At 46.7% G+C, this 19,401-nt stretch overlaps 2 protein-coding genes across 5 annotated transcripts in view; both read right to left on the reverse strand.

Moving 5' to 3' along the window:
- Positions 1–1,078: 1,078 nt before the first annotated feature.
- cog7 (component of oligomeric golgi complex 7) lies at positions 1,079–9,142 on the reverse strand. The gene is made up of 19 exons (XM_067244718.1): positions 8,879–9,142; positions 8,560–8,778; positions 8,236–8,384; positions 7,883–7,999; positions 7,435–7,603; positions 7,002–7,084; positions 6,714–6,836; positions 6,239–6,437; positions 5,397–5,524; positions 4,842–4,996; positions 4,557–4,673; positions 4,297–4,362; positions 3,815–4,001; positions 3,589–3,729; positions 3,231–3,314; positions 2,656–2,770; positions 2,182–2,325; positions 1,573–1,792; positions 1,079–1,383 (listed from the first exon to the last, which is right to left on the reverse strand). The coding sequence occupies exons 2-18, from the start codon at positions 8,723–8,725 to the stop codon at positions 1,626–1,628; spliced, it is 2,310 nt and encodes a 769-aa protein (XP_067100819.1). The 5' UTR covers positions 8,726–8,778; positions 8,879–9,142; the 3' UTR covers positions 1,079–1,383; positions 1,573–1,625.
- Positions 9,143–9,647: 505 nt separating this feature from the next.
- si:ch73-103b11.2 (myosin phosphatase Rho-interacting protein) overlaps positions 9,648–19,401 on the reverse strand; it is a 47,300-nt gene continuing 37,546 nt past the window's right edge. For 2 of the 4 annotated variants that reach the window (XM_067244239.1, XM_067244235.1), the window contains 9 exons: positions 13,930–14,077; positions 13,607–13,712; positions 13,338–13,497; positions 13,011–13,118; positions 12,794–12,880; positions 12,532–12,691; positions 12,334–12,419; positions 12,103–12,152; positions 9,648–11,094 (listed from right to left, as the gene is read on the reverse strand). In XM_067244239.1, the coding sequence (XP_067100340.1) occupies positions 12,120–12,152; positions 12,334–12,419; positions 12,532–12,691; positions 12,794–12,880; positions 13,011–13,118; positions 13,338–13,497; positions 13,607–13,712; positions 13,930–14,077 (888 nt within the window). In that variant the 3' untranslated portion in view covers positions 9,648–11,094; positions 12,103–12,119. The remainder of the gene's footprint in view (positions 11,095–12,102; positions 12,153–12,333; positions 12,420–12,531; positions 12,692–12,793; positions 12,881–13,010; positions 13,119–13,337; positions 13,498–13,606; positions 13,713–13,929; positions 14,078–19,401) is intronic. The other 2 variants (XM_067244238.1, XM_067244234.1) reach the window with 1 other exon arrangement.

Raw genomic sequence — 19,401 nt, forward strand, 5'->3', positions numbered from 1 at the left:
CTAACACTGCGTCGGTTGCATAAACATGCTTTGTGGAGAGTCACTGCCATGCCACTTTACACCAAAACAGCAAGGTTTGTCCCTCACCAGCAAATGTTCATATTAAGATATCCCCTCATTGAAATGGCATTCTGTTGTCACCTCTGGGATCCAAAACAATGCGCTCTCTTCGGAAACGTCAGTGGGTCATGATGCTCAAGCATCCAAAGCGATAAATCACTCCATAAATTGGGACCACAGTGTACCAAGCGGTGCTCCTCATGTTTTATTAAACAAACCGCAGCTCCACCCATACATTCCTTATTTCACGTCTTCAGACGATATGTTCACCCTCAATAGTAAACAAAACTCATGTCTGGCTGATGTTGAGATCCGTTGATGTCCTCCCTAAATCGCCTCTATCGTAGACGCGCTTGTAGAAGCTCTGCCCAAATGTGCAGCCCCCAGAAAGCACGAAGGGAAGCGCCGTCCACTAGTTCCTCCATTCGGGGTAGAACTATCCGTTGTATAAGAGCAGTGAAATGTACATGTTTCGGTGCTCCGTTCGCGAAGTTGGGAGTGGTGTCTCATTCTATTATGACTTGTTTTCCTCCTCGTTGAGATTCATCGCAAGGCCGCTTCTCCCTGTCTCCATCTGTAGTCACCGATACTGCAGGCAGGCAGGGCGGTGACGGCTGACGTCACGGCCAAACACTGGTCCATGTTGGAAGAGCAGGTACAGCGGCATGTGATGCTGGCGAATTCACCATCGCTATTGCTCATATTAATGAATGACAAACAGTAGGCTACAGTCAAGTGTTGCCGACCGATACTTTTGCAACACGTAATCCCGTACGCATTAATGTAATAGGACTAATCGTATTTAGGCTACTTATGTATCAGGCTACAATTGTTTTAACATGTTAATGGAAAGGGTGAATATTGACAATACTTTCCGACCGTGCGTTGCATAATATATTAAGTTATTGAACACTTCTCCCACACAACCCATCACGCTCTTACAGCTTTACATGTACACAATAGAGCATTTGTTTAGACACAATTAAAGAACTGTGGGAACACCATGCTCGAATGATTAGACAGGATTTTTAATTGACTTAATTATCAAAGTTTAGAACAAAGAGGACAGACAGTTATTAAATTAGGACAGATTCCAGTAAATAAATATAAACAAAAGACATCTTCGGACCTTGATTTGTCTTGATGTAAGTGTAAATAAACCATAGAAAATCATACAAAAGACAACATGGTAGCTACTGGTAGCTATTGGTAACAACATGTGATGGTGCTGAAGCATCTAGTCTATATTTGAATAATACGAGGTTGCAGAGCTGTTTCATGGTATCATCTCCACATGACATTCCAGCTGTCCGTTTGCTGCTTCTAGACAGGAGAGAGAAAAGTTTACAATTGAGATTAAAACCGGTTAACTTCTATTTACAAATAACAGATACAGATTTATGATCAACAATGTCTGAGACTAACTAATGTATTTCATGACATACCACAGTAGTTATTGATAACACATCATCTGAGAAGCTAGATTTGCCAGGTCTGGTTTGGGCTCCCTACCTGATAAATCCTTCCCAAGTAGCAACTTGCCCACCCCCCCCCCCCCCCCTCGGCTAGTTGTCCAGGCCCCTGAGGGCAGCGATGGTGGAGGCCAGTCTGCGCGGCAGGAGCTTGGCTGTCTGCCTGTAGTCCTCAGGTTTGGCCCTCAGCAGGGAGACGATCTGCTGCAGGGTGCGAGAAGGCTGGAGGCCCAGGGCGTCCATCACGTTGCTCAGGTAGTCTGTGGGAGACAGGGAGGCGATTGATAGTGTGTTTTCGATCTTCAGTTGAAATGATTGTTTTATCATACTGCCTTTTCATATATTTTTTATATCAAACTACAGGCCCAAAATTGGCTTTGTGATTAACATGCTCTGTGATTGTTTATACAGTTTTAATGTTGTTAGCATGGGGATTCGGGATACTGCTTTCAACATTAGAACAGAAAGCAGGATTCCGGGAGAGTGGAACCAATACTTTTATACTTTATTTTTTATTTCGCCATGTATACAGATACTAGGAATTGGATTTGGTATAAGTCAAAAGTCATAAGAGAACTACAAACATGTCCAGCCTGCCTCAGAGGACAGTGGTGGTGAGGTAGGGTAGGGTAGGGTGGGGAGACAGTACCAATGTCAGTAGCCAGCTGCTTGGTGGAGTGGGCTGTGAGCTCTGGGATGAGCAGGATGGCATCGCAGTATGTCTGCATGGTTGCCCTGGCGATGGAACCCAGCCAGTAGTCGGCCGTGTTGTCCAACTCCGGAAGGTCATCACCTGAGAGAGACAACCAACACGTCAAACGACCACGCACACAGGGAACATAAGCCAGAGTGACGGGGGGTGGAGGATGGAGAGAGAGAGAGAGAAAGAGAGTGAAGGTACGGTAGGGGGATTTGGAGTTAGGGATGTGAGAGAGTAGGTAGGCATGTATGGAGGAAGAGTTTCAGAGCCGGATGGTGAAAGGTGACAGAGGTAATGACAGACGTGACAGAACGGAAGAAAACAACCGGACACAGAAACGTGTTCTCTGTGGAGAAATCCCAGAGGGACAGAGGGAGGAGGGGAGGACAGAGGAGAGACAGAGGGTGTAAGTGAGCCCGTCACCTTGCTCGGGAGGGAAGGGCAGTTTTCCTGCGTGTAAGGCCAGTTCCAGCGCAGGGTCCTCTTGCGTCACAAAGGGCTCCAGGTGGAGAGGCAGAGACATGATGTACTGTCCAATCTGGAATGCAGACACACAATTACACCTCCCCTGTCTGGTGCTCTCCCCATGTTACATTTACATTTAGTCATTTAGCAGACGCTCTTATCCAGAGCGACTTACAGTAAGTACAGGGACATTCTCCCCGAGGCAAGTAGGGTGAAGTGCCTTGCCCAAGGACACAATGTCATTTGGCAGGGAATCGAACCGGCAACCTTCTGATTACTAGCCCAATTCTCTAACCGCTCAGCCATCTGACTCCCCTTCACTCTGCTCACAGTGTCAACTATGACTATCTACACAACACTGACCTTTTACTTCACACTGATACTAATCCCCACATAAGTTTTCTCAAATTGTTTTTAGTCCAAAAATGTAAGATGGTTGTTTAATTATGATATATTTGTTCAATTAGACCCCTATCACAAGCACTTTAAAGCTTGGTCTGCAGTACAGTGTTCCTGTAGTGAGACAGTCTTACATTGGTGATGTATTCTTGAGGGGACAAGCTGAAGGTAGGGAGATCCTCAGCGTAGCTTTCACCAAAGCCTCCTGCTTCTCGACTCTGGAGGCAGAGAGAGGAGGGGAAAACTCACACAGTCTGAAATACGCCCACACTCAGCACATACGCTTTCTCTCAAAACACACACTCAACACATACGCTTTCTCTCAAAACACACACTTAACACACACAATCTCTCAAAACACACACGTTCTCTTAAAACAGCCACTCAACACACACATTCTCTCAAAACACCGACTCAACACGCTTTCTCACGAAAGACCCACACTCAACACACACAAAGACACACTCTACTCCTCAACAAACTGACCCTCACCTCCATTGTGGAGACGAGGCAGAGCTGGTGTTTGATCTGCAGGAAGACCGAGTCGAACGCCAGCTGGTTGGCCTGTTGGTTGAGTCTGGTCAGAGCCACGCGCGGCTCCGCCAGCAGACTGGAGTTCCCCGTTCCCTTCTCCTGCAAACCAACAGAGGGATCGATCACATGCGGAGCTACCAGCCACCCGCCCGTGACCCTCACCCCGCATCTCCTGACCCCTCACCTTGAGGGAGTAGAGAACCTCCATCAGGCTGTTGTACTCCACCATGTTGCTCCTCTGGAGGTAGTTGTACTCCTGCCAGGGGTTCCGGGCGGAGCTCTTCCTCTCGGTGGAGCCCGCCTCCTGGATGCCTGCCAGGCTGCGCGGACTGTACGACTCCGACAGGTACTTACCCGCCGTGCCCAGGATCCTGCAGGGGCGAAGGGGAGGGGACGGATGGAAGGAGGGGAGGGAGGGGAGGGAGGGGAGGGATAGAAGGGAGGGATGGATGGGGGTAAATGTCTGTTATTCTAGTTTAGGAACTGAGAATGAGTATTTTTTTAAATGATATTCACTTAGGTAGGTGTCTCAATGATATCTCTATAGACAGATGTCCGTATTATCTCCATTGCACTACCTCTTGTCACGTACACTTTAGTACTAATGAGTAGTGAGGCTACTAGGCCTGTGTTGTACATCCCACTCTGACAGAACATGTCTCTCACTTGTTTGACAGCTGCTGTTCAAAGGCTCCACACTGTCTCAGTAACTCTCCACAAGTGGCAATGATCCTGCAAACACGATAGCCAAGAAGCATGAGTAAAACCGCCTGCATGTCAAATCACTTTTCTACACTAAATAATATCGCAATGTACAAGTATAGCGATACATGCAGATATTTTGCACGAATGCAAAAATAAATTTGCCAAAAAACCTGATGACAATCGTTGAATTCTTCTGGGCATAACCCACACATCACACCCACCTGACGGAGTTCTGGAAGGTGGTCCAGTCCTCCTGGAACGCCGCTGAGCTAGGCGTGTCTTCCAGCCTGCACTTTCTCCTCACGGACTGCAGAGTCGTGGAGAAGTCCGACACGTACCTGCAGACATACGCGACAACATCTCTCAAAACAGCCACTAGACAACCTGTCATAAGCATCGTCAAACCATGACATTTACTGGATGTGGTTTGTTTGGTGGATAAAGACATCGGGGATGGGAAACATCATGTTTGTGGCGTGCGCACGCGTGTGTGTGTGTTTACGTACTTGGTGAAGAGAGCTTTGAGGGCCTTCAGGAGGCCACAGACAGCAAGGCCGTCGGTCAGTTTGACGCAACGGTCCACAGCAGCACTCGCCAGACCAAACAGCTTCCCCACAGAGTGACTCAGCTCCTCCACACAGTCTATGACCTCACCTCGCTCCTGCGTGGACGGCGGAGACACAGTCACATGTTCATATTAATCACATCTTATTCATTACATTTAGTCATTTAGCAGACGCTCTTATCCAGAGAGACTTACAGTAAGTACAGGGACATTCTCCCCGAGGCAAGTAGGGTGAAGTGCCTTGCCCAAGGACACAACGTCATTTGCAGGGCCAGGAATCGAACCGGCAACCTTCAGATTACTAGCCCGATTCCCTAACCACTCAGCCACCTGACTCCACTATTCATTTATTGGACCGTTCATGAAAAGGTGTGGGTGGGATGTGTGGAAAGAAAGATGGTGAAATGTGTGTGTGTTAAGAGAGGGTGAGAGGGCGTATGTGTGCGTGTGTGTGTGTGAGTGAGTGAGTGAGTGAGTGAGTGAGTGTGTGACTCACCAAAGGCACAGCGCTGATCTGGATGAGGAGGTGGGACTCCTCCAGGTCTCCGTACTGGAGCTGGTAGGGCTTGTAAGGGTCGTACAGAGCACAGACCAGCTCATTCACCTTCAGCAGGTTGTTCTCACCTACAGACAACAAGCACATTATTACTGGATGATGTAATCTCAAGATTAATTCATCAGAATTTAAGATGACGTCAGTATGGTATTAATATATAAATGGTTATAAATAAATAATCATAAGTTAAGCAGATAACTTGTTGTGATGATCTGGGAAATGTATTAACCCTTGTGCTGCCTTCGGGTCACATGACCCAAAGGTTCATAACGAACCATCGTTGTGTTTACCCAATTTTACCCAATACAAAAACAAATAAAAATAATTTTCTTTTAACTTTCGCAATGTAGGGGGTCTGAGACAGCCCGACAGTTAAAAGAAAATGCTTCACTTTGTTTTTGTATGCGTTAAATTTGTCGCAATACGACGGTGGGTCACAATGACTGATGGGTCAGAATGACCCGAAGATAACACAAGGGTTAAGAAAACAATATGACTATGTGAGTACGATGTGAAGCCAAGGTGGGTAAGAGTATAAACACAAGGTGTTGTGATGAGGAGTCAGGTGGCTGAGCGGCGAGGGAATCGGGCTAGTAATCCAAAGGTTGCCAGTTCGATTCCCGGTCATGCCAACTGACGTTGTGTCCTTGGGCAAGACACTTCACCCTACTTGCCTCGGGGGGAATGTCCCTGTACTTACTGTAAGTCGCTCTGGATAAGAGCGTCTGCTAAAAAAATGACTAAATGTCTAAACGATGACGTGGACATGGTATGAATCGAACCCAGGTGAGGCAGCATGGCGCTCTCCAGACTCCTCCCGAAGGCGGAGGCGGTGTGGTGCAGCTCCAGCAGGCAGTCCAGCCGCTGCTCCGGAGGAGTGTGCTCCAGGACCGAGCTCAGGCACACGGGCACGGCAGGCACCATGGCCCCCAGGGTCTGGATCAGCAGCACGGTCACCACCTCGTACGGGTTCCTGAACACCTGGGGAGGGACACCGGGCACCCTGCTGTTACTACGTGTGTGTGTGGGGATGTGCTACAGAGACAGAGCCTGTCTGTGCGTCTCTGTGTGTGTGTGTAACTGTGTGGATGTGTAATTGTATGTGTGAGTGTGTAATTGTTTGTAGGTGTGCATGTGTAATAGTGTGTGTTTATGTAATTGTGTGTGTGGGTGTCCGTACAATAGTAGTGGGTGTGAGGGAGTGTGTACTTGTAATCGCTGTGTGTGTGTTTGTGTGGGTAGGTTAGGATCAGGTACCTGGCCACTCCACTGCAGCTGTGAGTGCCAGGTGGAGAGGAGGGTGTCATAGAACTCTGCCAGCTGCTGGTTCAGACTCAGCTCACTCTGAGAGAGGTCCTGCCATACATTAAGCAGCTGTCCCTGAAACACATACGCGCGCCTTGGCCATAACGTGTATTGATAGACTGAAAAATATACGCGTCAGCAAGGAGTAATGATTACACCATTACGACTAAACAAGTCGATGCAAGCGGACATCTGATCCAGCCGGTATGACTGGCTGAGCCACAGGAGAGGATATCTTACCTTGTGGCACTTGTAGTAGTAGGCAAGGAGCTGGGGCATTCGATCTATCTCTGTGAAGACTTTCACAAACAGCTTGGCTTGGTCTGCAGAATCCAATGACAGCAGAGAGAAAGAGAGACAGACACAAGGTAAAACTCGAGGGACAACTGAAACCTTCTGAGACTGTGCTCTCTGGTGTTTTTTTATGTTTAGAATGTATCGTCAAACGTCTCAAAAGAAACAAAACGGCAAAAATAGGGAGTCAGTTGGCTGAGTCGGGCTAGTAATCCGAAGGTTGCCAGTTCGATTCCCAGTCATGCAAACTGACGTTGTGTCCTTGGGCAAGGCACTTCACCCTGCTTGCCTCGGGGGAATGTCCCTGTACTTACTGTAAGTCGCTCTGGATAAGAGCGTCTGCTAAAATGACTAAATGTAAATGTAAAAATGACCTTACCCATAGACATGGAGTTGAAGGTGGCTACAATCTGGGGGCTAGCTAGGGCCTCCAGCCTGTTCTTCAGGGCTTCCAGATGGACACACTTCTCAGAGTAGTCTGGGGTGTCCACTAGAATGGCCAGACTGTTCTGCATACTGGTGAGCTTGGAGGAGATCACTGCAAAGTCCTGGAGGGATTGGGGGCATTGCCGGAGATTTAGGTTACAAGAGAAGTAAATGCGAGGACAGGCAATGGCAGACCTTACAGCCATAACTGGGGATCCATAGATCCAGAAGAGAAATAGGACTCTGTGGATTTTGTTATAATAGTAGTAAACTTTTAGGTTGTACTACTTTGTACAGCAATTTCATGAGCCTTTCTAAGTACACTGAAGCATTGTGCAGAGAATCCCATTCTGGGTTACTGGACAGGGCCGTTAAAGGTGCTGGTGGCCGTTTGTTATTACCTGTGTCTTGAAGGTCTCCTCGATATCTGCACTGAGCGTGCTCCATTTGTCAGCTTCCTGTAAGGCATCTGCTGCCAGATGCATGCGAGACTTGACCTGGTCCAGCTCCACGAGAACCTACAATACATAGTCACAAAGTGCAGCAATTAAAACACTCAGATGGTGAGAATGAAAGCCGTGGCTCTTTAGACCTTATCCGCAGTTAATTACTGTGCTGTTGTTTCCTGTCTTTGGATTTATGTAATAATTCCACCGTCAATAGTAGCGTTGGAAATGTTCTCACAATTCTAATATGTGCACTTTTGTATGGCCACTAGATTTGCTTTCCTATATACTTAGGGCGTATGCCATACCTGCATGGACTGGACAGTGTCCTGTTCAAATTTCCTGATGTCCTCCTTGACCAGGACCATTTGCTCCTTGAGGAATGAGGCCTCCTGCTTCAGCGCCTCCACATCGCGCAGGACTCTGGGCATGTTCTGGAGGGCCTGGTTACTACTCTCTGAACCATGAAAATCAAATCAAAACCGTTGTGATTTTTATTTTATTTTTTTTATATTATTCTAAAATTACGTAACTATGAGGTCTGTGGATTGACTTGTTTTCGAGGGAAACACTAAGGACCATTAGAATTTGCAGGAAATATGTACTGTATTCCGAGTAGAGATACAACTTACCCTCTATGGCATTATTGACTTCTTGGATGAACAGCTGCAGTTTCATTACAAGTGTAGCCGCGTGCGCGTCCGCCTTCCCAGGCGAATCTTTCTGGACCACATTGAATGCTCCGTTCACCCAGTCCTTCACGTCAAAATCATCGTCGAGGAATTTTGAGAAATCCATGTTGAACTTGCTGCTTCTTACTCAACTCACAGTTACAGATAACATATGGACATCTGTAGACGCATTAGGAGATTGGCTTGACAGTTGGTCTAGATATCAATTATCTGGCGTGAAAACTATCTAGAAGTATATTACTACACCAGCAAGGAATACTCACCATTACACTAATAATTCAGAACAAGGATGGCATGGAGTTGTATGCTTTGAAAGCAGCAAAGCTAGCAAGCTAGCTCGCTGGTAGCTAACTTCTGCCCAATACAGGTTTAGAAACAAATAAAAAATACACCGCCCAAGAAAATGAAATTATCATTACAACTAAATAAAGTTCCAGCAAGGCAACTGCTTCCTCCAGAGTTAAATTGAGATGATTTCAAGGAGTAAGAGAATCAGATTACCATCATCTGTTTACAGAGTGACAGCAAGTTCCGGTTTGTACTGTACGCTTACCATCCCCCGGAAACTAAATGTCAAATAGTTCCTACGACATCATGAAAAACTAGTTCCACAGGACCACAAAAAAGAAAAAGATATCAGCAGAGAAACGATAGACGGTAGGTGGCGTATTGTTAATTGTATTGTAATTATTTCATATTGTGCATGAACTTGGATTGTCCGCCCTCATAACATTTGTGGGACACTTTACCGAGTCTCTTTTTCGAGCTGTAATAAAAAATAAAAAGGTAGCCTAGCTTTGTGGCCAGAAATATGACTACAACAAGTTGCAACATGAATTACCAATAGAACATATTAAATATGCATATTCAGATCAATTGTTATCCATGAAAATCTAATACTACCACAATGAAACGTATGAAATATATTGGCATTACTTTCTAGTTCTTTGACGTCAGTCTATCAGTCAATACCTCTAAATTAGCCAGTCTTCACGTGAACAAGAAACAGACGTTCACTAAGGTTCAGAAATAATTCATTTATTTGACATTGTACATTCAAACGAAAATAAAAAATATTAATATATATTTATATATTTCATATTGAGCTAGTAAGCAAGGTACAGATTAAAACAGCACAAAACGTTCCTGTGTGGCAAATATTTACATGGCGTGCTTTGAATACTATACAGTGTTACCATAGCTGCACAGGTTCATGTGGATGTGTGTTTTCTTCACTCAGTTGAGGCACAAAGACAACAAGATGTGAGGTCAGAGTATTGGACCAAGTGCTTTAGGGGAAGCCATCATCACGAGGATAAAGAATCTTAAATTCAAACCACAAGAGGACAAAGCAAGCTTAGAAGTGTGGGATCTGTTCAAATGCAACACAAAAGAATGAAAAGGAGAGGAACACATCATTCACTATTTCAAATGACCACAATCATGCAAAATCCTACACGTGTCAACTATTTGGTGAAGAAAACTTCAAACGAAATCCAAAACAGCTAATGGTTGACAATCTCAATTCCTTGATGCATTCGAGAAGAAAAAAAATCTTGGTATCGGTAGCGAATAAGTATGTTTAAGATACCGTTTGACAGAAGTTTGGTTGCTCGGTAATGTTGGCTAAAAGCCACTACACCAAAGTGGGCAAAAAGCAATGCTCGGTTTTCTCAAGTAATCAAGTGATAAGTGCAACCCCCTTCCCCCACTCCCCTTACCACAACACACAAACACGCATATAATAAAGTTATAAAATTCTCTCATACATCATCACGCTAAGCACATCATCACATTTTCTGTTTCAATGTCAAACACACCATAGTTCATTACAGTACAGCAGTTGCCCCCATGATTATGGCAAATCACTTCCACATCATCCAGTAGTTAAGTCAACTGGCACCGCTGCCTATTTCTCAGACACTCATAATAATAAAAAAATCTAAATAGAAATAAACATTGTGTGTGTGTAACAACTACAGCAGATATTCAATGAATTTGTATTGGTAAAAAGATATTATTCATACTGTATACACCCATTTGTTTTGGCATTTCAGTGGATTAAGAGACTGATAAGGCCAAACATCAGGTCATGAGGAATAAATGTTCCCAGAACAGCAACAAATACGGATAATTCGCTGTGTACGATTTCCACCATTTCAAAGACCATTTATTGATAATAACACCTGTAGCCAAAAATATTTACACAGGATATATTAAACCATGTAAACAAGCAATAAAAGAGAATAAAAGCTCAAAAACAAAAATACATGAAGAGGCTAACAAGTCGGAGCACATGGCTGCGGTCAGTGAATCGGTCGCCATCGTCACAGAGGGCGTCCGTTTACTGTGTGAAGGGTTTTCTGTGTGATTGTGAAAAGGAAACTTCATAACAATAATGTTTCAAATCTTTCTAGAATCTTTAGCCTCAAATAGCTTCATGCGTTCCTGCACAGTCAGTCCCTCTTTTAGACTCTGAGAAAGGGAAGAAAATAATAAAATATGTTAACAAATCGCTCTGGATAAGAGCGTCTGCTAAATGACTAAATGTAAACAAATGCAACTTTCACAACCTCAGACACATTTGAAAGAAGTCTAATTCCTGTTAAGTTAATACAATTTGTTAATAAAAGTAGCACCACAAACAGCATTTTCCTTTGGTCACGTTGACTGTAGGAAACACTGCTGTCACATCATCCACTCCATGTGAAGTCAGACCCACAGTAGATCAAACAAAAGTGTACTTGTTGAAAACCACCCAAGCTGTTTTAGTAAGGAGGCTAAACGAACACAACACAAAACACACACTGTATTCATGCAGCTCAATCACACAACAACCAGACAAAACAGAACGACATAACGTGATGAAATATCAGACACCATCACACAGAAACTGAGAAATAAACAGACACGTTCACAGACAAGGTTATTCCACGTCAGCAGACGACCTTCATCCTAAAGTCCTTGTCATGTGACGTCTAGTACCCTAAGCAAGTTCCGTTAGCAAGCACATGCTCAGCGTTAATCCATGGACATCCTTGTACACGGCAGGAAAAATAAATACATGCTCATTGCTCTTAGGGAGTTGGTAACATAATTTTTTTTTAAATAAAATCACTGTTTGTCCTGGAATCATCACTACAATGGAACCAGAGAGAGCATTTTGTTTATGCATGTCTCGTAATTGTGAGTCATTAATGTCCACTCTGCACCTACATCATTTAACTAACTAACAGTCTAGCTAACTGGTGAAATAAAACTGAATAAGGACTTTTTTTTCATCTGAAGCAGAATGGAACATTTACTCCTCCAAACATAGAAAATGTCCACATTCAGAGAGCCTCAACACACACATATCCACTGTAAAGGTAGCCTACTCCCTGGTGATAAGCAGCCTTGTGATGAAATACAGGACACGAGAGCTACAGGTGGGGGTCATGCAGGGCAGCTTTAGACATGCTCACTAGGTCACGATATACCTACATCACAGGGAAGGGCTGTCAGCTATCCCACGACATCTGTTCAGTCACAGACTGACAGGGCAAGAGACAAAGGGCACACTTACTGTACAAACATTTTGTGATTCACTTACACACACATACAATTTATGCGTGCGCACACACGATAGGTCGTAATGAGCGAGGCTAACAATTGAACACTGATATGAACACTGAATGGACATCTGAAGCGTTTTCCTCAGCAACAGTCTCTCACCTTTGACCTTACTCCTCGGATCTGCCGTGAGAGAGTTGATCTCTCCTTCTTCAGAAAATCGGGATTACTTTTTGATTTCATGATATCTGCATGGACAAACGATGTTGCATCAATTAATGGCTATGCATGAACTTAGCAGGATTATGTCTCCAAAAACATGACAAGATGTACAAAATATTTTCTGAGAGTTCAACCAACCGTATCCAGGGGCAACACCATCAACATTCTGATCCCCCAGGGCTTCTGTGGCAGCCAATAGTTTCTCCTTCAGCTTGGTGATGTCACAGTCAGCCTTGGCCTTCACAATGCTTAGCTCAGTGTAGATGTCCTTGTACTTGTCTGTGGCATATTTCTTGTCCTGGTCAAAGGATAAAGCTGATTGTGAGTCAAGTTGAAGAATATGGTAAATACAGTAGAGTTGTTTATGTACAATGTATATTTTCAATGTCCTTTTCCATACTCGTAAAGCAGACTGAAGTTCATCTTTTAGCGAATGAATTTCCTGTTTAAGATATTGGATTTCCGACTCCTTGATTCGCAGCAACACCTGAAAATAAAATGGATAGTAGTTTACATTGTCATTTAGCAGACGCTCTTATCCAGAGTTATGAACAAGCAGTGTGATGAGTGTGAGTGTGTGTGTGTGTGTGTGTGTGTGTATGAGTGTTACTGTGTACCTCCAGCTCATACAGGTCCTTCCCCTTGCTGAGGGGCGACAGGGCCATTTCCCCAGTGAAGCAGGAGCGCATGCGTGTGATCTCCACTGTCAGACGGTTGTTCAGCTCCTGTGGAGAACACAGGGTTCAAAGTTCATCTGGTGTGTGTGAGTGAGTGAGTGAGTGAGTGAGTGAGTGAGTGAGTGAGTGAGTGAGTGAGAGAGAGAGAGAGAGAGAGAGAGAGAGAGAGAGAGAGAGAGAGAGAGAGAGGAGAGAGTGAGTGAGAGCGAGAGAGAGAGAGAGTGAGAGAGAGAAAGAGACAGAAAGAGATTGTGTGCGTGTGGCCACCTGGTTGTGTGCGTTGAGCTCCTGGTTCTCTCTCTGACACTGGCGGAGGGCCTGCCTCTCTGCCTCCAGAGCCTGGGCCAGGTGGGCGTTTTCCAGGCACTTCTGGGAGTACTGCTCCGACAGCACCTCCAGCTCCCTGTGGATGGACTGCAACTCCTCCCTGGGGTGGAAGAAGAAGAAGCCTGGTTGAGACGAGTTCTACAGATATTTGAATAAAACGTCCACCTTGAACGAGGACGGCGTATCTCTCCGTTCGAATGAGGACGTACTCGTATTGTAAGCGCAGCTCGTCAATGTCAGAGTTCAGTCCGCTCAGCTGGGACCGCTGGTTCTTCTCCATGTCCTCTTTATGTGCATTCTTCATAGCTTCAATAGCTAGAGGAAACGTTTGCAGTTAGAACCACACCAGCAAATACTACCTAGTGGATATACTGTATAAACATTTGAATTAATAATTATGGTTGTAATATAATAATATCATATTTAATTCTAAACATGCATGCTATTTACAGTGTTTTGAAACAACAACAGAAACTGCCAGAAGAGTCACAACTCTTCTCAGACATGGTGAAATTACAGATGATCTGTTTACCAGCAATAGTGGCAGCAGTCTCCTCGGCCAGGAGCCTCTCTTTGTCCTCCAGGAGCTTGGACACCTCCCTCTGGTGCTGCCTCTGAAGGTCCTCGATGACCTTATGGTGGGTCTCTTCCATGGCAGCAAAGCCTCGCTCACATGTGGCCTGGGGTGGGAAGGGTTAACATGTCGTCTTCGGACCAAGAATAGAAAGCAGGTCTCTACTGTACAGTTTCACGGTATAATCATTTAACGGTGAGAGCTTCAGTGCTGTGAATTCTACGATGCATAAGGTGCACTACGGATTTCAGAAATCGGAAGCAGTAAGCCATGCAAGCAAAGTGATAAAAATCCATGCTAGGTTAGTAAGTGTTATAAGCATAGAGAAGAGTCTCTAAAAAGGCCACAACTGAATGTATATTTTTGGGGAGTACATATTCTGTACTAGTGTTGAGTTCTGGTGAGCGTTTAAACATTGTGTATGTAATAGTACGTATTCTGTTCAATTTAGAAATGCCTAGCACATTGCACAGGTGTGGTTGATCTACTCCACTAGCATAAATAAAGTGATTACAAAGCTGAAATGGTCATTTTATCATAATTTTTACAGTAAAAAAATAATCAAAATTAGATTTCAGTCATCACTGGGCTTATATGAAATCATTTTTTCTTATTCTTCAGGCAATTGATTGGAAAGATATAGTTTGATAGATTTTGATTTAATTCAATGACCACAGCAACTAAATAGTCACAATCTCTACTACTATACCTCGATACCACATGACTACAAATATACACTAATAAGAAATAATTTTCAAAAACCTTAAGACTCTCAAAGTCTCTCTGGTATTTTTCCCTCAGGCTGGCCACATCTCCCTCCAGGTGTTTGTGCTCTAGCTCGTCCCTCATGGTATCCATCTGGGTCTCCAGCTCCTGGATTCTCTCCTTCAGGACCGTCATGGGGTCCAGCTCCTTCCTGGCCTGACCCCCCTCCCCCTTACCCTCCTCCTCTTCCTCCATTGGCCACGTTTGCTCAGTGGGCGGGGCAACACTTCCAGTCCGAGCGCCCTCTCGGTTTTGCGTCAAACCACCTTCTCGTTCTTGCATGCAACGGATCGTCTCCATGTAGTAGGCATGCAGTTTCTGGATCTCTTCGTCGTGGACCTGCTGCAGCTCTCTGATCTTTCCCTGGTACTGCTCCTCCAGTCTCCTCACGTGCCCCTCGTGCCGCTCCTCCATGGTGTCCATGTCAACAAGCAGGACTTCCAGCTTCCGCTGGCTGTCGGCGGTGGTCTCCATCAGGGCCAGCTGGGTGGAAGCCAGGCCCTGACCTGCCTGGCTGAGCTCCAGATGGTGCCTCTGCCTCAGCTCCTCCGTCTCCCTCTGGAAGCGTTCCTCCAGGAGGCCGAGTTGCTCCCGCTGCTGGGAGAGCTGGTCCATGCGTTGGGTGACCTCGCCCCGCAGACTCAGGTTCTCCTCCTGGAGGGTGGACACGGTGCGGTTGAAGCCCTGGTGCTGCTCCTGCAGGGACGCCTCGTAGCGCTCCCGGATGGCATTCACGCTGCGGGCGTGCTCTTGGACCAGGACGTCCATGTTTTGGTCTGCTTGTCGACAACGGACCAAGTCCTGCTGGTGGTCAGCTTGAAGTCTGCAGGCGACATAGGCCACCTGGGCCTGGATGAGGGCATCACGCATGCACAGGGAGCTACTGGCCAAGTTGGGAGTATTACGGTACCCTGTGTGCGTTCGAATTGCATTGGCTATGCCAGAATTGTGGCCTCCACTCTCCATCAGTTCAGAAAATCTGTGGAGGATGGCTGCCTGTCTCCTGAGTTCTGCAACAAGGTTCTCTTGGCCGACTTGCAGAGACTCGATGGAGTCGACACTACAAGATGGCGCCTCTCCAGCTAAATGTCTATCTACAAGATCCTCCGCCATGTCTTTGGCCTCTTCCATTTCAATCTGCTTCATGTAGGGAGCAAGTTCGGAAGGACCACTATCAGATAAAACCTGCTCTTGACCAAAGTTCAATCCACAGCTAACTTCATGAATTACTTTTTCCAAATCAAGATTATTAGAAGCTTTGATTATCTCTTTTAGTGTCAGTTCCCTTTGCTGCAGGTTATTGTGAGCCTGGGCTAATTCCCGTTTGAGAATTTTGAACTTATCCTCATAAAAGTGCTTCAGGTTCTGAACAGAGTACACTAGTTCAGCTTTCAAGCAGGTGTTAAAGATGACAGTATCGTTCACGTCAACCGAACTGCTTTCTTCTGTTGTTCTGACCACATCTGTGCCACCTGGCATCCGCTGACAGTGAGGCTCCATTTGATCCACTTCTGTCCAGAATGCACTCTCCAACATCAACTTCCTGGTCAGGATGTCTGCATACACAATTGCCAAGCAATCCCCATCGCTTCTTCTGATGTTCTCAGTCTCCTGACATATCTCGTTGAGACCTTGCAAGAGGTCCGACTTTGGATTCCCTATCATTAAAGCCATCTTGTTCAGAACCATCGCCTCGAAAGACAGAGTTTTGGCAAAGAGATGCATGGTTTCCTCATCCAAGTCTTTGCCGCTACACTGAAGGGTCTCTTGGGTTTGACTGTGTGGGACCTCCGGTGAACGTGCTTCCAATGTCTTTTCCCCCTGTCTAATATAAAACGTTGCATTGACCAACTCATTCTCTATCTCTAACAGGGCATTGAGCTGCGAGTCTGTGCTACCTTGGCTATGAAGACTGAGAATTACATTGACTTTCTCCCGGCTTGTTTCCACACAGGCTAGGGCCTTGATGTACTCGCTATTAGCGACGCATATCTGAGACTCTGATGCAGGAATGGAAGAGGAACCATGTGATGTCTCGTCATGTTGGAACCTCGTGTTGATGTCCTGGAGCTCTGCTCCCATGTCTTGTTCGTCTGGCAGCTCGGCCGGTCGAGAGGCCTGCTGTCGCTCAAGCTTCTGGGTGAGGTCCCTCAGCTTGTCCTCAGTAGCCAGCAGCTTGGTCTCCAGAGCGTGTATGATGGAGATGAACTTCTCTGGGTCACTACAAAACTGGAATGTAACACTGGAGTTGGCGGTCTCCTCGGAAGGAGGGAAACCTGCGTCGATCTCATGGCTGGCATCTTGGCAGATTTCAGAGGAGGGGTTGTCTGGCTGATTCATGTCCAGACCCTCGGAGGCGATGTATTTTTGGCACGAAATACTGGAGAATCGTATCCTTGGCCGCTTGGCTTGAGACTCCTCGCAGTCCGAAAAGGTCTTCGCGTCGGACCCGGTCAAGAAGGTTTGGAGGGACTCTGTGTTTGTTAGCGAAGAGGAGGAGGCGGAGGTGGCGTCGCTCTCCTTGGTCGTTTCCTGAGCGTAGGGAACCACCTCGTCCCTTTGCCGTTCTATCCGAAGGTTGGCGTAGCCCAGCTGCAGGGCGCTGAGGTGCTGCTCCAGCTCTGCGATGCGGTCCTCCGCCACCACAAGTTTGGCCTGCAGGTCTTTTTCAGCACTGCAGGGCTCAGTTTGACCTAGAAAGCCTTGACCCACCTGACAGAGGAGCTTCTCCCTGGCATGCAGCTTCAGTTCCGTCTCCTCCAAGCTGCTGCCCAAGGCGGCCATTTTCACGAGGGCTTCCTTCAGGTCCTCCTCTTTGCACTCCACCAGCCTCTCGTACATTTCCTTCGTCTGCCGGATCTCCTCCTCGTTCTCTCTCAGCACGCGGCTGATCTTCTGAAACTCCTCGGACACCTTCTCGTAGGAGTGCTCCAGTGTGTAGTAGTCCTCCTCCTCCGTCTCCAGTCGGCTCCGGAGCTTGGTCACCTCGCGGTCGGCCTCGGAGATCTGGTTGAGCAGCTCCTGGCAGCGACAGGTGAGCTGGCCCTTCTCTTCCTCCAGCCTGCGGACACTCTCCCTCAGGGTCTCCGCCATGTCCGTCCTCTGGGCCAGTTCCTCCTTCAGCCGCAGCACCTCCTGCCTCCCCTCCACCCCTCCGGAGGCGCGTCTTCCCCTCAGCAAGGCTCCCACCTGCTGCTCGGCCTCCAGCAGCTTCTCCTCCAATCCATGCCTGCCGGTCTCGACCTCGGCCAGCCTCCGCACGAGGACCTGCCTCTCCCTTTCGTGGTTCTCCTGGAGGGAGCGCTGTTCCTTGCGCAGGCGCTCCTCCTTCAGCGCCTGGCCCTCCTCTGTCGCGCTGAGGCGTGCCGTCACTTCCTGCAGCCTCTCCTGGAGCCTCTGCACCTCCTTCAGGTGGTCCCTCTGCAGGGCCTGCTGGCACTCCAGGTGCCGGAGGGCCTGGCTTCTCTCCAGGAGGCTGGCCTCCACCTCGCGGAGCCTGTCTTCGCTGTCCCTCAGCTGGGCCCGGAGGGTGACCTCGCTGCGCCCCCAGTCCTCCTCCTGCTCCCGGGAGCGTTCCTGCTCCAGCTTGAGCTCGTTCCGCATGCGAGCCACGGCCTGCTCGCTGGACAGGATCTCGGCCATGGCGGAGCTCAGCTTAGCCTGGAGGGTCTGGATGTCGGCCTCGTGGTGTCCGATGGCATCCTGGGCTTCAGTGTAGCTTCTCCTCAGAGTCTGAGCCTGCTGCTGCACCAGGTTCTGCTTGCGCTTCTGGGCCTCCAGCTCACTCTGCAAGTCTTGATTGAGCTTGTGCAAGTGTTGCCATGGTGCCGGTTGTGGAGAGGAGGAGGAGGAGGGTGGTGTGGCACTCTTTGAGAAGTTGAAAAGATCGATGAGACAGTTTGATTAGTGACACAGTCTTTCACTTACCCCAAAAGATACGGAGAACCACATCTCTGAGGCTAGTGGGGAAAAAACCTGGGAACTTTATTCCCATCTCAAAGTAGAGTTGACATTGTTTAATGTCTTTTTTTTGTGCTTTTTTTCCTAGCTTTCCACTGTGCTTTTTCAAGGGTGACTGGGAAGGTAAATGAAATAATGAAGAATAAAAAATAAGAAAATGTAACTGAGTGAATGTGTGGTGAACTGATGGGGAAGCTGGCAGTGACCTCAGGTGCCTCAAAGTGCCCACAACAAAATCAAAATAAATACCAGGTGAAAAAAGATTTGTGATGTGAAAACTGACCACCGTGCCAAGTCAGCGTTCCTGAGAACATGACTGTATATATACACAAACCCGTTTCAATGTGAGTCAAAGATAAATTAGAAAATCTGTGAAACCATGCTCCTAACTGCCCAACGTCATGCACAAACCAGGCTTCAAAATGACAGGATGAAATGGACATCAGAAGTGAAAAGCACAGCGCAAGGCCCTTAGTGTCTTACCTTCATATCAATCCCACCTAATAATTTCTCAGGAGATGTGAAACTCCGTAAAAACAGAAAATATTCATGCTGAGAATAACACAACCATGCATATTCATTTCAAAGACAAAGACCCCAACACCTGTTAGTAGAATTTCACACAAGTTGTAGCAGTCACACACACACACACACACAATCTCATCTACCACACACCAGCAGATTGCCTTTAAGGTTTAAAATTCC

This window comes from Osmerus mordax, chromosome 10 (genome assembly GCF_038355195.1).
Source record: "Osmerus mordax isolate fOsmMor3 chromosome 10, fOsmMor3.pri, whole genome shotgun sequence".
Taxonomy (NCBI): domain Eukaryota; kingdom Metazoa; phylum Chordata; class Actinopteri; order Osmeriformes; family Osmeridae; genus Osmerus; species Osmerus mordax.